The sequence below is a fragment of the Stenella coeruleoalba genome (genome assembly GCF_951394435.1).
Source record: "Stenella coeruleoalba genome assembly, chromosome: 2".
Classification (NCBI taxonomy): Eukaryota; Metazoa; Chordata; class Mammalia; order Artiodactyla; family Delphinidae; genus Stenella; species Stenella coeruleoalba.
In genome coordinates this window covers 85,461,131-85,480,833 of record NC_137147.1, presented here as the reverse complement: position 1 = coordinate 85,480,833, position 19,703 = coordinate 85,461,131, and the positions used below count along the sequence as shown (strand labels likewise).

The 19,703-nt window shown below is 52.7% G+C and overlaps 2 protein-coding genes across 12 annotated transcripts in view; one reads left to right on the top strand and one right to left on the bottom strand.

Moving 5' to 3' along the window:
- Positions 1–602: 602 nt before the first annotated feature.
- CDAN1 (codanin 1) lies at positions 603–13,568 on the top strand (the record flags this gene model as incomplete). 6 transcript variants are annotated; one of them, XM_079915129.1, is made up of 28 exons in its annotated part: positions 603–938; positions 1,184–1,674; positions 1,915–2,118; positions 2,309–2,478; positions 2,611–2,724; positions 2,807–2,885; positions 3,308–3,428; positions 3,601–3,710; positions 4,179–4,268; positions 5,162–5,237; positions 5,778–5,983; positions 6,278–6,398; positions 6,741–6,887; positions 7,004–7,170; positions 7,562–7,649; positions 7,895–7,984; positions 8,171–8,225; positions 8,446–8,582; positions 8,668–8,771; positions 9,050–9,208; positions 9,555–9,618; positions 9,785–9,863; positions 10,049–10,197; positions 11,613–11,720; positions 11,848–11,911; positions 12,074–12,255; positions 12,519–12,626; positions 13,443–13,568. In XM_079915129.1, exons 1-28 carry the CDS (start codon positions 849–851, stop codon positions 13,566–13,568), a joined length of 3,699 nt encoding a protein of 1,232 aa, XP_079771255.1. In that variant the 5' UTR covers positions 603–848. The 6 variants fall into 6 exon arrangements, 5 of the variants coding, with proteins under 5 accessions (XP_079771255.1, XP_079771254.1, XP_079771253.1 ...); XM_079915128.1 differs by having other exon boundaries at positions 1,912–2,118; XM_079915127.1 differs by having other exon boundaries at positions 1,912–2,118; positions 7,532–7,649.
- A 3,976-nt stretch (positions 13,569–17,544) lies between these two features.
- Positions 17,545–19,703, bottom strand: part of STARD9 (StAR related lipid transfer domain containing 9) — a 126,129-nt gene continuing 123,970 nt past the window's right edge. For 5 of the 6 annotated variants that reach the window (XM_079915115.1, XM_079915116.1, XM_079915117.1 and 2 more), the window contains 6 exons: positions 19,446–19,558; positions 19,180–19,244; positions 18,811–19,013; positions 18,548–18,645; positions 18,171–18,329; positions 17,545–17,674 (listed from right to left, as the gene is read on the bottom strand). In XM_079915115.1, the coding sequence (XP_079771241.1) occupies positions 17,573–17,674; positions 18,171–18,329; positions 18,548–18,645; positions 18,811–19,013; positions 19,180–19,244; positions 19,446–19,558 (740 nt within the window). In that variant the 3' untranslated portion in view covers positions 17,545–17,572. Of the gene's footprint in view, positions 17,675–18,170; positions 18,330–18,547; positions 18,646–18,810; positions 19,014–19,179; positions 19,559–19,703 lie in introns of all 6 variants that reach the window. The other variant, XM_079915114.1, reaches the window with a different exon arrangement.

The window sequence follows — 19,703 nt, the reverse complement described above, 5'->3', positions numbered from 1 at the left end:
TCTCAGTGAGCAGCAACATCCAAAGAGGTGACTGATGTTTTTCGAAATAAGAGAAATTAAGAAATAACTCAAGCTCCCAGAAGCTAATTATGTATATGCCTGTTAACTTCTCAACTGCAAAGTAGCTCACATATTAACCTTGTGTAATGTATAAGGGATACAGACTAGGCTATTCTATGTGCAGGATGGGCGGAGGCACTTGAAGGGTTGTGGGCTGAGGATCCTAAAAAGCCCCCCTGCAAGAATTCTGTCTTAAAGTCTTAAATGATCAGTTGATGGTGAGTGGGGAAAACCATTGGTACCGCATGGGCAGGAGACTCAGCTTTTGAGAAAGGATAAAGTTAGCTTAACTTCATTTTGACCTTGCCTAACTTCTTTAGGGTGGTGACGACTGAACCTAGAAAGACTCTTGAAAGAAAAGAATGTGCTTATCGTAGAAAATATAGGCATCTTCTCTGGAGAATCGTTCACCTTTACCGTCCGGCCGCTCTCCCGGGCCCTTGGTTTCCCCCGCCGCGTCCCCGAGTCCCGGCAGGTCGCCTTCGGGCCAGAGCTGCCGGGGCCGGGCCTCACCAATAGTGGTGCGCTGCACTTGGGGAACCACCGTACCTCTTGTCGGGAACCGCGGACCCATCCGCGGCCTTGAGCCAAAGCCTGGGCGGAGCCTCAGCCTGCTGAAGCGCCGCTGCCGCCGGCCCAGGTCTCGGTCTCGGTCCCGCCCTGGTCCCGCCCCACCGCCCTGGTCCCGCCCTCTACACCCCGCGGCCCAACGGTCGCCCCGCCCCCCGGGCGCCTGTGGCGCGCCGGCGCCTGCGCCTGCGCAATCGCCTCCGAGCGCCTGGAGCGGGATGGCGGCCGTTTTGGAGTCGTTGCTGCGAGAGGAGCTGTCGGTCGCAGCCGCTGTGCGGTGGATCGCGCGCAGCGCCCAGAGTTCGGAGGTAACAGCGCCGACACGCCCCCAGGCTGGCCCGAATCTCCTTCCCGCGGGAGATACCACCCCTCTCGTTCTCTTCCTCTAGGGTGCCTGGCTGTCAGCCCGGGCCGAGTGCGCTCCAGCTAGGGGCCGCTACCCCCGGCCGCCCACCCCTCAGCGCGCCCTGCGGCCCCGGCTGCTTGCGGCCCCGGCTGCTTGCGGCCCCGGGCTGGCAGCTGACCCTCTCGCCCTTCGCTGCTTCTCCCTCAGGATGACCCCGGGGAGGCGGCCGCGCTGATCTCACTTCGGCCGCTGCGGAAGGAATTCGTGCCATTCCTGCTGAACTTCCTGAGGGAACAGAGCAGCCGCGTCCTCCCGCAGGGCCCCCCAACCCCCGCCAAGGCCTCGGGCTCCTCGGCAGCCTTGCCAGGGAGACCCGGGGGCCCGCCGCGGGGCGGCCGCGGGGCGCGCAGCCAGCTCTTCCCTCCGACCGAGCCTTCGAGCCCCACCGCCGCTGAGGCCCCTTCGGCCCGCCGTGGGGGCAGGAGGCGGGGCCCGGGACCGGCCCGTGAGCGAGGAGGCCGCGGCCCCGGGGCCCTGGAGGAGGGGGTCAGCGGGGAGAGCCTGCCCTGGGCCGGGGGCCGGAGGCCCAAGAGCTCTGGCAGCCCCGGCAGCCCCAGCCTCGCGCGCTCTGATCCGCCAAACCTCAGCAACCTGGAGGAATTCCCTCCCGTAGGCTCGGTTCCCCCCGACTCTGCAGGGTGAGAATCAGCCCTTAACCGGGAGATGGGTGGCACGAAGGCTCTACTAGGGGAGTTAATAAACTAAGGCTGGGTGCTCTGTAGTAAAGCATGGTAATGGCTAGAAGGTTGGGGATGAGATAACTATAGTGGTGAGGGGCATTTTGCAGGGGGTCCAGGCTGTTGTGGTGGAGGTGGTGGTGGAGGGGGAGATGATTGAAGAAAGGAATATCAGAAAAACCTGTGGCTACTCCTCAGCAGGACCAAGCCTTCACGCAGGATCAACCCAACTCCGGTGAGCGAAGAGCGGTCACTCTCCAAGCCCAAGACTTGCTTCACCTCACCCCCAATCAACTCTGTCCCCAGTTCCCAACCCTCAGTCCTGGACACTAGCCCTTGGGGCCATAGCCTTTCCCCAGGGTGCAGAAGTCTGCAAGAGGAGCGGGAGATGCTCAGGAAGGAGCGGTATGGCCTTGCTGCTCCCTGGGATGTCAGCTGCCTCTGTGGGGGATTGGCAGGGCTTTTCTCTGTGATTGATTTGTCCCCTGGGAACCCTGGGTCTGTTTCCTGGTCTGTGGATGTCTCTTTGAGGAACCTGAGTATAGCTGTGGAGGGGAAGGCGGGCTGACTATACACGACATTTCTTTCCCCATAGCTCTAAGCTGCTGCAGCAGTCACCTGCTCCCGCCTGTCCCACCCCAGAATCAGGATGTCCTCACCCCAGCCGAACAGGAAACCTCACAGCTGAACCCGCTGACCCTGCCAGAGTATCCTCCCGTGAGCGTCTGGAGCTGGTAGCCCTTGTCTACTCTTCATGCATTGCAGGTGAGTGAGAGCAAAAGGCCCTGCAATGGAGATACTTGTAGAACCACAGGTTAAAAGAATTGATAAAGCATGTAGGACTGAGCCTTGGTTCTGAATGATGTTCAATACCCTGGAGTTTCTTTTCTTATCTAGAAAACCTGGTACCAAACCTCTTCTTGGAGCTTTTCTTCGTCCTTCAGCTCCTTACCGCCCGGAGGATGGTGGCTGCCAAGGACAGTGACCTTGAACCAAATCCAGGAGCCGTAGGTTGGTGAACAAGCCTCTTTTTGAGAAATGTGGTCTGGAAATGAAATCATTCTTAGCCAACAACTTGGTACTGTCCTTCTAGATTCCCTGGAAAGCCCTCTGTTCCAGAGTGTCCATGATTGTGTCTTCTTTGCAGTGCAGGTTTTGGAGCATCAGTTTCAGTGAGTTTCCCCAGCAGAGGCATTTGAGCCTTATTCTCGTTGTCCACTTGGTTCTCTTGTTACTTGGGGTACATGCTTGTGCTTAACACAGGTGTAGTGTGACCCTGGACCTTTTCCTCCACGTAACCTTCAATTTTGTGTCAAGGCTATGAATTTAGCCCTTGAAAGAATCAAACTGCCCCCGGTGGTCTTGGTAGCTGACCTTTGGGTTTATCTAATGTTTCTGCCCTGCTCTCTTGTTCGCTGCTCCATTAGGTCTCTCTTATTTCCTTCCCCTTTGCCTCCATCTTTAATCCTTTGCCCATGACTTTTCTTCATGTACCTGCTCCATGCTCCAGGTAACACGCTGTGTGGTGTGCAGGTGCCAGCTTCCTATTTTCAGTCTGTCCCATTCTTGGTCATTTGTGCTCTTGTCCCTGTAGCGTTCTTTCCCACCTGGACAAAGGGACCTTGAAGCTGTTGGCTGAGAATGAACGGCTACTGTGCTTCTCACCAGTTCTGCAAGGCCACCTGCGAGCTGCCTATGAGGGCAGTGTTGCCAAGGTAGTGACCCCATCTTAGACATCTACTAGCCTGGACCTGACCCTTTCTGGTCTCATAACTCAGGCAGCCCAGCTCACATCACTGTAGTGTCATTTGCACTGGAATGGGGATGAAGTTTTCTGAGCATGAACTCTGCCAGCTTCAGTCCCTAATTGTCACTGCCATGTTTTAGGTCTCTCTGGCGATGCCACCTTCTGCACAAGCTGTCTCCTTTCAGCCAGAAACTGACAATCGTGCCAACTTCTCCAGTGATCGAGCCTTTCATACTTTTAAAAAACAGAGGTGATAAGAAAAGGGAACTTTGGGGGAAGGGGGTGAAGCAGGATTTTCTCTGGGATAGGCAGTCTGTGTCATTTTCATAGAAACTAGGAGTTTGACACTAACAGGTGGTAGTTTAGCACTACCAGGCCCTTCCTGGCAAACATCATAAGGGCCACTTAGCCTCATTCTGTTCATGCCCATGGACTTGAACCTCTGACCTTAGCAGCCTTCTCGCAGGTGTATGACTCTAGTCACTGGATTCTCAGACGAGAGTGCCATATCAGCTTTAACTGCCCACAGAAGTATGTGAAGCATGTGGTGTACTGCTACCGGGTCTGTAGCATTATCACATAGAAAACCCTGGAGAGGATAAGGAACGGGGCTGTGGATAGTCCTGTCCTCAGTTCTTCTGAGCTAGGGAAGGCACTCCTGAGGATGAGTTAGGCCAGCTGTGCTTCAGTTGATCGGACATTCTTATGTGTCTGTCAGGGATGTGTTTTATGAGGTGCTTCGAGAGTGGGAAGATCGCCATGAAGAGCCTGGCTGGGATTTTGAGAAGGGCTTGGGCAGCAGGATCAGGTATGTGCTCATACACCGGTCACCTTGTCTTTCTTGCTTCCAGTAGTGAGCAGCTTAGTGGTGCTTGGGTAGCTGATTGAAGGAAGGCTTTGTCCTTCCAGGGCAAAGCTGTTTTCTTCTATCCTCCTTAATCTCTTCAGTTACTGCCATCTCTGCCTCTACTCAAAAGCGATTTGTCGGGCTTCCCTGGTGGCGCAGTGGTTGAGAGTCCGCCTGCTGATGCAGGGGACACGGGTTCGTGCCCCGGTCCGGGAAGATCCCACATGCCGTGGAGCGGCTGGGCCCGTGAGCCATGGCCGCTGAGCCTGCGCGTCCGGAGCCTGTGCTCTGCAACGGGAGAGGCCACAACAGTGAGAGGCCTGCGTACTGCAAAAAAAAAAAAAAAAAAAAAAAGCGATTTGTTTCTCCAGCTCCTTCCACTCAGAAATCACTCATACTTGCTCTGTGATTGCAAATGCTTGAAAAAGTTGAATGCTGTTATTTCAGTTTGCTTGAGTTTTGGCCCAAGTTTTAGACCCTTTCCGACCTCCATTTTCTTCATCATCTCATTTGACAATACGGATAACTTTGCATAGCTAGATAACTAGGATACAGAAAGAATATTCTCTTGTCCACGTTGGTCCTGAAGCTCACTGGCATTCAGTGTAGACTGAAGATGAGAGGGGTGGTATTATTTCATGTTTGGTTAAGTGTATCTCTAGCTTTGAGGGGTCTTGGGGCTGAGGAGAATGTCCCTTACCTTTTCCCATAGCCTTGTGCCAGCCAGCTCTGGCAGAGGTCTGGTCAAGCCCCTGGTAAAGGGCTGAAAGGCCCAAGGGTTGGCTTGTTCTCTCAGATCTTTCTCTCCCTCTTCCTCCTTCCATCACACTCCAACCCTGCCTCTTATTCCTCAGAGCCATGATGAGTCAACTCTCTGCAGCCTGCAGCCACAGCCATTTTGTTCGACTTTTCCAAAAACAACTTCTCCAGGTAATAGCCCTAGCGGGAGACCGATTAATCTACAGTGGACAGTATGTATTATAGGCAGCCAAGTAATGGCTGGCACTTTGGGATAGGGCAGGCAAGCAGGCAGGTCCTTGGCTGGAGATTGAACAAGAGTTCTGTTCTTTGGGTGGTGGTTGAAACTCAGGAAGCCAGCTCGAGGAGGCGGAGCGCTCTCTCCCATGCCCTGCGCCTCCTGCCTCCCCAGGCCTCTTCAGACACCCGGCTCTCCTGGCCTTCCTTCAGCACCTCGCTACTTTCTTGCCCTTGATTTGTGCTGTGGTAGAAAGAGCACAGGGTTAGGACTCAGGTCTGGTTTCAAATCCTAGCTCTTGTGACCCTAGGCAGATGTTGAATCTTACAGGTTCCGTTTCTTCACCTATAAAAATAAGAATATAATCCAGACCTCAAAAAACATATCTATGGCACATGATACAGGGTTCATCACTTCCTCCTCATTTTGTTCAGTCCTTCTTTCCAGAAAAACTCACTGGTTTTTTGATTTCTTTCTTCCTCCCCCTGCCCCAGATGTGTCAGAGTCCTGGTGGTGCTGGGGGCACTGTCTTGGGCGAGGCTCCAGATGTGTTAAATATGCTTGGAGCTGACAAGCTGGGGCGGTTGCGGCGCCTGCAGGAACGGCTTGTGGCCCCTCAGAGCAGTGGGGGGCCCTGCCCACCCCCCACCTTCCCAGGCTGTCAGGGCTTCTTCAGGGACTTCATCTTGAGTGCCAGCAGGTAAAGGTCTCCTGTCTTACAGAGAGTGGGGGCAGAGGCCAGAAGAGGTTTGTGTTCACAGAAGGGCAGCGTTTTCTCTCCTTTGTCTGGAATATAACAGGGTGGGACTGGGTGTTGCCTGGGCTCCTTCTAATTCACACTTCCTGCCTCCATTTCCCTTCTCATTCTTTCACCCATAACCTCATTGGCCTCCTCTGTCTACCCTGCTGAGCCTTTCTATCTGGAGTACCTCTTCTCTATTCTGGTCCTTCCAACACTTCTTCCAGTACCTTTATTTCCCCCTCCTCTTCATAGCTTCCAGTTTAATCAGCATCTCATGGATAGCCTGAGTTTGAAGATCCGGGAGCTCAACAGCCTTGCCCTGCCTCAGCCTGAGCCCAGTGATGAAGACGGGGAATCAGACGTGGACTGGCAGGTTAGAAAGCAGAGGGAGATGATGGGGTTCTGACCTAGGGGGGAAAGGGTATTTTCAAGAAGAAATCTGTAACAGGTCTGGTTTTTTTTTTTTAAGATTTTTTTTGATGTGGACCATTTCTGAAGTCTATATTGAATTTGTTACAATATTGCTTGTGTTTTATGTTTTGGTTTTTTGGCTGTGAGACATGCGGGATCTTAGCTCCCTGACCAGGGATCGAACCTGCACCCCCTGCATTGAAAGGCGAAGTCTCAACCACTGGACCACCAGAGAAGTCCCACAGATTTGGTTTTGTTCTAGAAGCCTTATGCTTGGGACCTTTTCCTTCTTGATGCCCTGCAGGGTGAACGGAGGCAGTTTGCTGTGGTGCTGCTCAGCCTGAGGCTTCTGGCTAAATTCCTGGGCTTTGTGGCTTTCCTGCCATACCGGGGGCCCGAACCACCCCCGACCCGTGAGCTCCAGGACACCATTCTGGCCCTGAGGAGCCAGGTGATTGGGGGCTCTGGTAAGAAGGGAGCTGGGAGGAGCTTCAAGGCAATGGCGTTAGAAGGCTTCCCCCAGCCCCTGGGACTGACCCACCCACTGACTGACACTGGCCCTGCCAGGTGCCCCCGGTCCTGGATGTGCGGGCTCTGCTGCAGCAGGGGCTGCGGGCCCGGCGAGCAGTGCTCACGGTGCCCTGGCTGGTGGAGTTCCTTTCCCTGGCTGACCACATCGTCCCCATGCTGGACTATTACCGCAGCATCTTCACTCTCCTGCTGCACCTGCATCGGTGAGTAGAGAGAGAGCAGGCTTGAGAAAAGGGTGTGGGGAGAACATTGCTGAGGCTGCCATTTATGAAGAGGGTCAAGCAGCCTGTGCTTCCTGTGTGGTACCGTAGCTGTAACTGACCCTCAGGGAAGAGGCCAGGCCTTGATCCACAAGGAAAGACAGTGGGCAGTTATTGAATATTTGCACTTTGATTGGCCGTTTTCTATTCCTACTGTGGCCCAGCTCAGAAGGGAGTACAGATCTGGGTGGGGTGATGAGACCTGGTTTCTTGTACAACAGCAGTCCCTTTTAGGTCTGTTTTTGAGAAGTACCTTGCCAGTGATAGCTTTCTGTTACTGTATTCCATTTCTCTCTTTGCACAGACTCCATTCACACCCTCATTTACATTTTAGGAGCTTGGTCTTGTCAAAGGAGAGTGAAGGGGAGATGTGTTTCCTGAACAAGCTGCTGCTGCTGGCTGTCCTGGGCTGGCTTTTCCAGGTTGGTGGAGTGAGGGTCCAGGTTGGAGAAGGGGGTGACTACTGTGGCTGAAGACAGGGAAAGGGAGGATGTATGAGTCTGAACAAGGGTGGGGCCAGAAGGTGAAGGTTCGGAGGAGGGGTAGGGATTGCCATAGTTTCAGAGGAAGGTGGCTTTGAACCTGGTGTCTAAACCCTGGAACCATGAGGTAGGAGGTGTGACGAATCTCTGAAGTGCTGACTTGCACTGCCCTAATCTCTTGCCAGATTCCTACAGTCCCTGAGGACCTGTTCTTTCTGGAAGAGGGTCAGTTGGATGCCTTTGAGGTGGACACAGTAGCTTCAGAGCATGGCTTGGTGAGTGTTGGGGTCAAGCCAGAGCCATGGGAAGCACAAGAGTAAAGGAGGCAGGCTGCCCGGTAGGGCCCAGCAGGAGACAAGCCAGAATAGACTGAAGCCTTTTATATAAGACTTTTATGTTTCTGGCACACTGGGGAGGAAGGGAAGCCTGCCTTCCCAACACTGGCCTGTTCTCTCCCCCAGGACAGCATGCCTGTGGTGGACCAGCACCTGCTCTACACTTGCTGCCCCTATATTGGTGAGGATACTGGTCTCCCCTCAGAGGGTCTTTGGTCCTTGGCCTGTCCCTTCATGAGTACCCAAAAGGCACCCTGTGGGCGCAGCGCCCCAGTACATTGTTCTGTTCTTAGGCGCTCCCTGGTGCCTCAGTCTTTCTATTCCCTAAATGCTTAAAAGTCAAGATGCTGGGGAGGGTGGGACGGTTCTGGAACTTAAACACTTGGGCTTCTCTGATGCAGGAGAGCTCCGCAAACTGCTCGCCTCCTGGGTATCAGGAAGCAGTGGACGGAGTGGGGGCTTCGTCAGGAAAATCACCCCCACCACCACCACCACCGGCCTGGGAGCCCAGCCTCCCCGGACCACCCAAGGGCTGCAGGTAGGGGGCAGGGCGGAGGCGGGGGGCCCGCGCAGTGGAGAAGGGAAAGCGGACCCTTCACTGCCCTGCCCCCTCCTCCCAACAGGCACAGCTGGCTCAAGCCTTTTTCCACAACCAGCCACCCTCCCTGCGCAGGACCGTGGAGTTCGTGGCAGAGAGAATCGGCTCGAACTGTGTCAAGCATATCAAGTGAGGATGAGTTGGGATTGGGAATGGAGGTGTTGAGGGTCCCCAGTCTCATTTCCTTACAATTTTCCCCTTTATAACACCTTGTTGCCAAGCTGAGGAAAGTCAGCTGAGGGGCGGCGGGGGAGCGGGTGATAGAGGACAAGGGCCAGGTGGGACGGGGGGAGGCTAAAATTGCTGACGTTCTTTCAAGTTAGTTCTGACCAGGTTTCCTTGAAGTTGCAGCCCCTTTCTGATTCACCCTTTCCAACTACCTCAAAACCTTGCTGTTCCTACTGCAGGGCCACGCTGGTGGCAGATCTGGTGCGCCAGGCAGAGTCGCTTCTTCAAGAGCAGCTGGTGACGCAGGGACAGGAAGGGGGAGATCCAGCCCAACTGTTGGAGATCTTGTGTTCCCGGCTGTGCCCTCACGGGGCCCAGGCATTGACCCAGGGGCGGGAGTAAGACGCCAGTCTGTTTGAATCCTCTCATCTCCACTCTCCTCTGAGTTTTACTTTCCTGTCCCTTTTTCCTCCTCTTTTATACTCATCCTTTATTGGTCCTCTCCCCACCCTGCTTTTTTTGTGTTTTTGCCTGCTCTGTAGGCTCTCATCTCGGTTTTTAGAGGTTTTAGGGCCCAGAGTCCAGAGCTGAATTGGAAGGGCATCTGGGGTGGGGCTGGAGGGCTGAGGGTGCCTTCCCCTGAGGCAGAGCCCTTCCAGCTTGGGCGACTGCTGCACTCGGGGCGTTTCCTTCTGTGGGCCAGGCTGACGCATCTAGACATCACTGACCTCTGTCTCCTTTCAGGTTCTGCCAAAAGAAGAGCCCTGGTGCCGTGAGGGCATTGCTCCCTGAGGAGACCCCGGCAGCTGTACGTAGGAAGGAGTCCTGGGGTTAGCGGGCTGGGCGGTTGGTGGTGGGAGAGGAGTGCTGCGGGGTTGTATGTGTGAGGCTTCTGGTGGCAGGTGGGTCACTCCTGGACTTGGGCATTCGTCATTGTCCTAACTTGCCCCTGACTCAGAACTTCTGTGTCACAGGTTCTGAGCAGTGCAGAGAACATTGCTGTGGGGCTTGCAACAGAGAAAGCCTGTGCTTGGTTGTCAGCCAATGTCACAGGTAAGGTCCAGGGAGGGGGAGCGGCTGACCAAGTTTTTCAAAAGTGGACTGGCAGGAAGTTGGAGGCCATGTGGGGGAGATAGGACTCAGAGCCAGCTGGTAACAGGGAAGGGCATGGGTAGGCATGGTGAGCCTGTGCAGGGCTGCTTTGATGACCCCTTTTCTGTCCTCCCTCTGATTTGCAGCGCTGATCAGAAGGGAGGTGAAAGCGGCTGTGAGTCGCATGCTTCGAGCCCAGGGTCCTGAGCCAGCTGCCCGGGGGGAGCGGAGGGGCTGCTCCCGTGCCTGTGAGCACCATGCTCCCCTCCCCTCCCACCTCATCTCCGAGATAAAAGTACACAGCTCCCTACTCCCTTCGGCTCCCCTCCTCCCTCTCCCTGTTCTTTTCCTAGTCTCCCTCTTCTCTCCCTCAACTCTAGTATTTGTGTGGCAGCTTTCTGTGTTGTCCAGCTAGTTCCCATTTTGTTACTGAGTGGGATTAGGTAGGGCAGAACTGAATTGAACGGTTTTCGTAACTGCTGTTCTCTGACTTCTGTACTTGAATCACCCAAAAAGGTGAAAGGGAAAGGGGTAGATGTGAAAATTGTTGACTGAGTACACGTTACACAGATGATGATGGGAGTGGGGTAGGGAATGGCTGTCCAGTGCAGTAGGAAGTCTCTAAGGAACAGTCATCGCAGTATTGGGATATGGTTTCAGAAGTGTTCTCCTATGTGGGAGGTGATGCTTGTTTAGTTACAGGCAATAAGAATAATCTATCAATGCTCTTAATTTGAGAAAAAAAATTTTTTGGTACTGTCTAGAGCAGGAGTCAGCTGACAACCTGTGGGCCAAATCCAGCCTGCTGCTTGTTTTCGTAAATAAAGTTTTATTGGAACACAGCCATGCTTGTTCATTTACGAATTGTTGGGCTGCTTTTGTCCTCCAGCAGCAGAATTGAGTGATTGGGGCAGAGTCCTAAACTAGTGACCCAGATCTGGGGTAGTAGTGTGAGAATAAAGATTTGGAATAGAGACTAAAAAGGAATGACTAAAGGGCTTCCCTGGTGGCACAGTGGTTGAGAGTCCGCCTGCCGATGCAGGGAACACGGGTTTGTGCCCCAGTCTGGGAAGATCCCACATGCCGCGGAGCGGCTGGGCCCGTGAGCCATGGCCGCTGAGCCTGCACGTCCGGAGCCTGTGCTTCGCGGCGGGAGAGGCCACAACAGTGAGAGGCCCGCGTACTGAAAAAAAAAAAAAAAGACTAAAATTAGAAGAGTAAGAGGGAGAAGAAAACTCTCAGCAGCCATTAGCTACTGGTTTTCAACATGCAGAGGATTTCTGTACTGAAACCTCAACTCTCCTGAGAAGATGAACAGAGAATCATGAGGGACAGAAAATAGTACGACATGTACACGACAGGACAGTTCCCCTGAATGCTTTCAGAATAAGATGCTGTCTGGGAATTGGCTAGGTATGACTGTCCCAAGATGAGTGCCATCTCTTGAGCTCTCTGGCAGCGCGTTGTCCCTTGGCTTACCTGCTCCATCTGTTCCTTTGTTGTCCACTTGGTTGCTTCTCCCAGCTGTGCTGTCCTGCCCAAGCCCCAAGTCTAAGGGCACCTTTGCCCATTACTTCACCCCAGGGCCCTGTCTTCCTTTTCCTTCTGCCTCTTTCCACTGGCTGATCCCCACCCCAAGCCACATTCTCTGTGGCCTCCTTGGCCCTGGCCTGGCACAAAGCCTTACTCTGCTTCCACCCCTCTCTGCAGGATGTGCTCTCTTTGGCCGTGGGGCCCCGGGACTCTGAGGAGGGAGTTTCCCCAGAGCATCTGGAGCAGCTTCTAGGCCAGCTGGGCCAGATGCTGCGGTGTCGCCAGGTGAGACACGACGAGATGCTCTTCTTATGTATCCTTGTCCAGCGCGTAATAATCAGAGCTGCATTGGCTTGGGGCTGCTGCTCTAAGGATGGTGCTAATGTCCAAGGTCTCCCCGTTTTTCCCCCAGTTCCTGTGCCCACCTGCTGAGCAGCATCTGGCAAAGTGCTCTGTGGAGTTAGCATCCCTCGTTGGTATGGCTCCTTTTTATCACATCACTCTCTTGCCGGATCCCCCAGTTCTCAGGGTGGGGTACAAGCAAGATTAGAAAACAGCTTTTTTGTACTCTGTGTCCTCCCAGGGCCACGTGACCCTGCCTCCATTTCTTAGAGCTTGGCATTCCTCTCTCCCCATAGTTGCAGATCAAATTCCTGTCCTAGGGCCCCCGGCACAGCAGCAGCTGGAGAGAGGGCAGGCTCGAAGGCTCCTGCTCATGCTGGTTTCCCTGTGGAAGGAGGACTTTCAAGTGCCGGTTCCGCTGCAGCTGCTGCTGAGGCCAAGAAACGTGGGGCTTCTGGCAGCCACTCGGCCGAGGGAGGTGAGCCAGAGAGGTGGGGGGAGGGGGGCAAGTGGGCTTCTGAGAAGCCTCTGCAGTCGTGTTACTCCTACCATCCCCACCCCAAATGTTATTAGCTGGTTTAGTCCCCCTTTGCTGAGGCTGTGCTTATCTTTTCTTCCGTGCTCAGACTCCCTTAGTCTCGGCTCGTCTCCCCCTCCTCCCTCAGCAGCTCTGCCCTTTGTATCAAGGTCACTGTGCAGTCCTCCTAGCCACCCTGACCTCTTCCTCTGTGTGTGTTGCAGTGGGACCTGCTGCTGTTCTTGCTCCGGGAGCTGGTAGAGAAAGGTCTGATGGGACGGATGGAGATAGAGGCCTGCCTAGGCAGCCTCCATGAGGCCCAGTGGCCAAGGGTAAGGAGTCCTCGTCTCCTTTTACCTGGAGAGAGAACAGGTGTCATATGTCCCTTTTATCCTGAAAGGGGGCAAGTGATGGGGCCTGGCATTCTTAGGATCTTCCCAAAGTTCAGTGGATTTTGTCAGATTTCTTGAGGACCACCCTGAAATGAAGTGGCTGCTCTGGGGGGGTCCTCTTTCACATTTAAGTATCTATTGTATGAAGGACTGTGTCCACGGAGGAAGGGAAGATGGAAGAGGCAGATAGTTTGTTTATGGCATAGTGAGTGTGCGGTTTGTGGGTTTGTTTGTTTTTTTTGGCCATGCCACATGGCTGGTAGGATCTTAGTTCCACAACCAGGGATGGAACCTGGGCCCCAGCAGTGAAAGCGCTGAGTCCTAACCACTGGACCACCAGGGAATTCCCAAGTGTGGGTTTTTAAAATCAGAATAACCTGGATTTTAATCTCAGCTAGTCCTTGATGTTATTGTGATTTGGGACAAAGTAATTTTAGTTTCTTCATTCATAAAATGGGAATAATTTAGCCCTCCTGGGGTTCTTCAAGATGAAATAATGTGCATATTAAGTACTCATTAGTGGTTTTGAGCTTCCCATTAGAGTTCACTCTCCCTGCTGGAACTTGAGCATCCTAGAGTACTAATGGGACAAGGTTTCCACGTCCATTTCCAGGTAGAAGGCAGTTGGGAAAAAATAAAACAGGTTGTCTGGTTAGCTAGGGCTTGATATTTGGGATTGATTTTTAGTAAAAAGGGTGAATTGAACAATCTAGAACTGTGTGTCTGCCTTTTCTGTCATCTTTCTGCTTATTCCAGGATTTTTCTGAAGAATTAGCAACACTGTTCAACCTGTTTCTAGCTGAACCCCATGTGCCACAACCTCAGCTAAGAGCTTGTGAGCTGGTGCAGCCAAACCGGGGGACTGTGCTGGCCCAGAGCTAGGGCTGGGAAGCGGCCCTACCTTGGGCATCTCACCAGAACGCTGGAACCCAGCCTGACTGTGCCTCAGGAGGAGGCCCCAGAGCCACCCCAAGTGCCCACCCTGACCCTTGCTGGTGTGGAAGTAGCTCAGTCTGTCATCAGGCTTCCTGCTCACATGCAAAGGAAGAGAGTGGCAGCCTGGCATCCCCGTGACTGTGGGCTCACCATCCCAAGTCCTAAAGGAAGCAGGAGGGGGTCACCCGATTCAGGATTATGGTGGAAGAACCTAGAGACTCCAGTCCTGGAGAAGAAGAGTTGGCATTTATTATGAAATGATGTGTGGGGGCTTGTCGGCACAAGATTCAAGCCCCACTTGCTGCTGTCCCAGCATCTCTTAGAGCTTTGTGGTTTGGGAAATCGTGACTGACAGAGGGAAGTGACTTCTGCTTAACTTGTGAGTAAAGTTAAACATGAATCTTGGGAGTCTACATTTTCTTACCACCAGGAGCTGGACTGCCATCTCCTTAAAAACGTACAACAAATGTGGGGCTCGCCCAACAGAAACCTGCCTTTTACCTTGCACCCCACCTGCCTTCAGTCCCGTGCAGGTAGTAACTTTTGACTCTAGTTCCATCCAGGGGCCAAGCACGGGCAGAACATTAGAGGTTTTTAAAATAAACTGTTTTCTTTACCAAGGGCTTCATGTCTAGTTATTTTCACCTTACTCGTCCCTGTAGAAGGCTGCGAAGTCTCAGGTGGGCTTGGAGGTGGGCATTGACAAGGTAGAGCTGTCCCATTGGTTGGCCACTTAGCAATGCCTAAATATTCCATCATGTGAGACCCTGCAGGCCAGAGAGCCTGGGGCCCTTGTTAAGCCACTGCCAACAGTATTGACTTCGTTCAACTCCTTTAAAGGTTTATGATGAGTGAAGTTTCTACTCACCAGGTACTGCCCACTTGTGATGCTTGCTTCTTGGGGGGCTGGGGGTGTTTGATTTGGCTCAGAACAAAAGCATCATACGTGTCTATAAATGCACCAATTTTGACTAAGCAAGCACTACCTTGATAAGGCACTCTTCTAAAATTCATGGGTTTCCTACTTTGGCAGTGTGCGCAGAGATTCAGTCTGTCAGGGGAAGGCGAGGGTACTCAGTGAACCCTCTTGAAGTGGCTTGCAAAATCTGTCTGTGCATATGTGTATATTTCTTAGGAGAAAAGTTCCTAGCTGTCAAAGAGGTCTCCAACCCACGGAAGGGTAAGATGCTCTGGGTCTAAAGAGGTCTGCTGTATGACTTTAGTAAAGCCAGTTGGGAGCCCTTACAGTAGGTCCCATCAGCACAGAAAGTTAAAAATGGGGGTGTGTCTCACCACTTTGTAATCATGCTTCTGCGCAGTCAGGCAGTGATCATCCCTTCCCCTCAGCTCATCCTAATCAATAAGTTTTTGCATCTGAACCTTTTTTTCTTCGTCTCTTCATTTGTCCTTTAAATCCAATTTATACTATAGCAAATTCTGGAAGTTCTGAATGCCTGGGAACCAAAACAGTTTTAAGAAATATTTTATCTTTCTGCACCCATCAGGTGTGGCTGAACGAAAGCACTGCCCCAGGAAGCTGAGCCCCGAGGTAAGCAGACACCCAGCTACTTCAGACACCCAGCTCCATGTGAGGTGGGACAGGCAGGCAAGCATGGAGGAAAGCCTGAAGCCCCAAGGATGCTGAGTTTAAAGCCCACTTAGTTAAACCGCACAGGCCCAATTCAGGAAACAACGCTGGCCTGTGTGAACCTTAAGGGTTTACTTTAGGCAGGCAGTAAGATAAGAAAGGAATTACAGAGACAAGCAGCTAACGAACTAGTGAACTCATTAGTATTTACGTTGTTTTCCATAGACCTGCTCTCTACCAGTATCAGTGGTTTTCAAAGTGTGGTCCCCAGACCAGCAGCCTCATCATCACCTGCAACTTCCTAGAAATACAAATATGTGGGCCCCTCTCCACTCTTCTAAATCAGAAACTCTAGGGTGGGGGCCAGCCTGGGGTGTAACAAGTCCTTCAGGTGATTCAGAAGCACAATAAAGTCTGAGAACCACCTGTCTTAACCAAAACCTGACTTCTCCTTGATCATTTGGAGTCAGGTCCCTGGATTATCCTTACCACCTCTGCATTTTACTGTAAGATCAGCCTCAGTTAATGTTCTTTAGATTTGCTGACTCACATGCCTGGCTTGTGGCTTCTCCAGTTTAGGGGATACAGTCACCTCCAGGCTAACCACCGTTCGGATTCCCATTGCTGGCTCTACCTCAGAAGCCCTAGAGGTGCATACCTGTTAAAGAGCTTCCTTCCAGGGGTCTGTGGTCACCGTTGAGTGTGGCAGTGGAATCTGTTCTGGAATCCTCCCTCACGTTCATGTCTGGGCTACAGCTGGCCGTAGCTGGGCAACTTACCTGGTTGCTCTTTATGTGCAAAGCAGTGCTGAGCTCATGGGAAACACTCAATACACATGTGTAAACTATATAGCCTGAAACTGGGCCATGAGTAGTTACTGCCATCACAATCACCAGGCTGAATTCTGAGCCCAAACGACACACTTAGACTATCCCAGGATAATCTTCACTGAATAAAAGTACACATTGGACTTTTAATTTGCAAGTGTTCTGCACTTTTCAATCAGTGGTCTTAGAGAGTCATGTGAAGAGAGATGAGAGTACATAAATAGGGTGTTAAATATATCAAGTGTAACCAAAAAAATTAACCAGAAAAATAAGTTTAAAAGCAATAAAAAAAAAAAACCTTCAATAATATATAAATAACTTAATCTGAGGTAAGAGAAAAACAAAATCCTGCAGATACTTTTAGAAAAATAAACCTCTTCTGTACTATACAGAAATTTACCTTTTACCACATCTTCTCAATCCCCATATGGTCGCCCTCTTCCACCAAAGACTCTGGGCACCAGAACTGAAGCTGAGAATCTCTCCGACCCCTACACTTCAGGTAACCATACAGAATATTCAAAGCTCGAGTTCAGCCAGGCTAAGTTACAAGAAAACTGAACCCATTCTCCATCCCATCCTAGAATAGAAGGGGCTACAGCAGTGCGTGGAGTGCTCAAGGCTGGGACCAAATCTCTGAGTGAGGTAAGGAATGGAATTGTGCTTCCTCCTAACAAATCACTTACCTCCTTCCAGGAGGTCCGTTATCTTCCCTCTTGTCTTCAAAAGACAGTTTTTCATCTCTGAAATGAGAGATGCCCACGCACCACCCCAAGCCCTCCTCAAAGAGCTAGGCCCCCACCCTAACCCCAAATCTATCCAGCCAGTTTCTACAGTGGTCTTCCCATTCTTCTGAGCTCTGGAGTGGTGGCTCCATGACAGAGCATTACTCTATACTCCTTACTGGGGCCAAGACCCAAACAATTGTCTTCTCCTGTGCGGGAAAGGAAGAGGGGCGGCAAAGCAAAAATTAATAATAAAGCATTTTGTAAAAATTCAGGGAGGAGAAACAATTCTAAATCAGTGTTCTGGTTTGTGCAGCTGTTTTTTTAAACCGTTTTCTGTTTCCTAACACCCCATCCCACAGTGGAGCTGACTGCTGGAGCACATTCTGAGCAGAGTCTTGGCCAATGGCTCCTGCTTCCCTACCAGCCCCAGGGCTGCGCCGAACTAAGTAAGCACCATGTCAGAGCACTGCAGGCTCCCAGCTCTGCTGGCTGTGTCCAGTCCTGATCCTTGAGTGGCCTGTATGCCATAGGGTCCCAGAGACGGGCAAAAAAGGTGAGAAATCCAAAAAGGTGAGTTGAGCTTCATTCACTCTGGACAGCCGGGAGCTCAGGCCCCCGCGCTCTGCAGAGGTGCCAGCTGTGACCAAGTACTGACTAGGTTTCGCTGGCAACTCAGGGATGAGTGCTGTCTGCCCAGTTGGCCACAGCAGGTAGCCTCGGCTCTTCTTAACATCAGGATACAGAGAGTAACAAGAGCTGCCCCAGCATCTCTGGGGTGTCCTGGAGCACTGTCTTGACCGTGAGATGCTAACTACCAAGGAAGGAAGCCAGTCTGGCTATAACCAGCGGCTGCTGTTTGATGAAGGAGCTTAGGAGCTGAGGGGGGAATCCTGGAGCACCAAGTTCTACCTGAAATAAACCAGAGAGGGAAGAGTTAAAGGTGCAGACAGACCCAGGAGAGTGCACCGGGGCACACTTCAGCCATAAGCAGCCACCCCAGGCTGCTGTGACTGGAGAGGTTCTGAACTGAACTGTCTACAGCCCTGTGCTCTGCTGTTCAGATCTAGGCAAAAGCTTCACTTCCCAATGACAAAAGGTCAAGTCAGGGAACTGAGGGTGCTGCTCTGCCTCACAATGACTCATCTATCTCCTGAGGACCCTGGGAACAGCCAGAGGATGTAGGCCGCCAGGCTCTGGTAAGAGCAGCTTCAGAAGAAGGTTGATCAACTCTGCCTCATTCCTTCCTGATTCCCACTGATTCGTGACCCAAGAAACCCTTGAGTCTCCAGCTCTCAGGCCACAGATCCTGGGTACTGAAGGATGTTGAACAGCTATACAGAAAGCTCCCATGGGGCTGGGGTCAAATCAAGGCATGCTGTGAGGCCAGCTGCACAAGGTGGATCACCTGGGCCAAGTAGATGACTCTGGTGATCTCCTTCCCTTCCACAGTGAGGGGCTGCAGGATCCAGGCACTGGGCAGGATCTCCCCTCGGACCATCTCCCTGCTGGGTCTCGGCATGGACGCATCATACACAGACTGAGCTGCCATGATAGACAGTTGCCCCTGGAAACAGAGCAATGTGAGTCCAGCCTACGTGATATGGGAGGGACAGGGACAAACAGGGACAGGCTCCAGTGCAGTCAGTACCGTGGAAGGCAACACTGGGCCAGCCTTCACCCCCACCCTGGCCCAACTTGCCCTCCTTCCCCCAGAGGACCTGATGCCCACAAAGATTGCTTCTCACAACACGCCAGTCCAAGTTCCTCCCACAACATCTTTACCACCAGCAAGGCAGGCACCTCTTTGGCTTCCACGCAGACACAACAGAAATCCCGTGGCTGTTTCAGTGCACACAGGGTGGTATTGCACACCAAATACACTGGAGGGGCAGGGATGCAGGAAGTCAGAAGGCACATGGACAGACCGGGTTCTACCCTGTGACACCCCATCATTCCACAGCCTGACACCCCACTGGACCTAGCTGAGTACCCGGCCTCCTGAGAACACTGCCTCTGACCCTGCTGCCTCTGTCCCCTGGGCTCACCCAGGCTGATGCTGTTGGTCACCCGCTGATGCAGCCTCGCTGTCTGGATGGGCTTGTGGTACAGCGGCCACAAGGTGGGGTCACTCACAGCTGCCCACACGTGAGACAGTGGCTGGGACACCACGCCAGCCCCCAGGAAGCCATGCCGAGTAGAAGAAAACACCTTGTAGTACAGATGCACGTCCTGCTCCTCGCCCTGATGGCTGGGGGAGACACCAAGGGTGGGGAAGAGGAGGAGGGGATGAAAGCTGGGTTCTAGAGTCACCGGAAGAGCTCACGGTGAGGGACTCAAGGAAGCCGGGGTGGAGAAGGGAAAGGAGAGAAGGCGAGCAGGGCCACAGGGAGAAGACACTGTGCAAGGGAACTTACTTCCAGCCAGCTGCTGCCTGGCAGCTGAAGAGGTGGTTCAGATTATCTGAGCAAGCAGCCATTACCTGGGGACACAGTGACCACACCCAGATTAGTGGGCACAGTTCGTACAAAGCAGACTCTCGGATTAGTCCCTCAGGCCAGCATTTACTGAATCCCCCACTTTTGTAAAGATAGAGAGCTGCTGAAGAAGCCCTCATCTGCCCTGTTCCTTCCCTCCTCTTTCTTCCTCCCCACCCAGCAGATTCGGCTACAGGAAACCTCACATCAGCCATAGAGATGTCCACGATGTGCTTGGCCAAATCCTTGTAGGAGGAGGAGAAGGAGGTCCCCAGGCTGGACGGAGAACAGCAGCAACTGCCCAAGGAGGCTCTGCGGCCTACAATGAACAGGTGGAGACTCTTGAGACGGCATGAGCATCAGGGCCTCAGGGCAGCAACGGCCTCCTTCAATAATAATGTCCCTCCTCCTGAGGGACAGTGGCTCCCTAGGATCTAGCAGACCTCAGCCCCAAAGTCCCCACA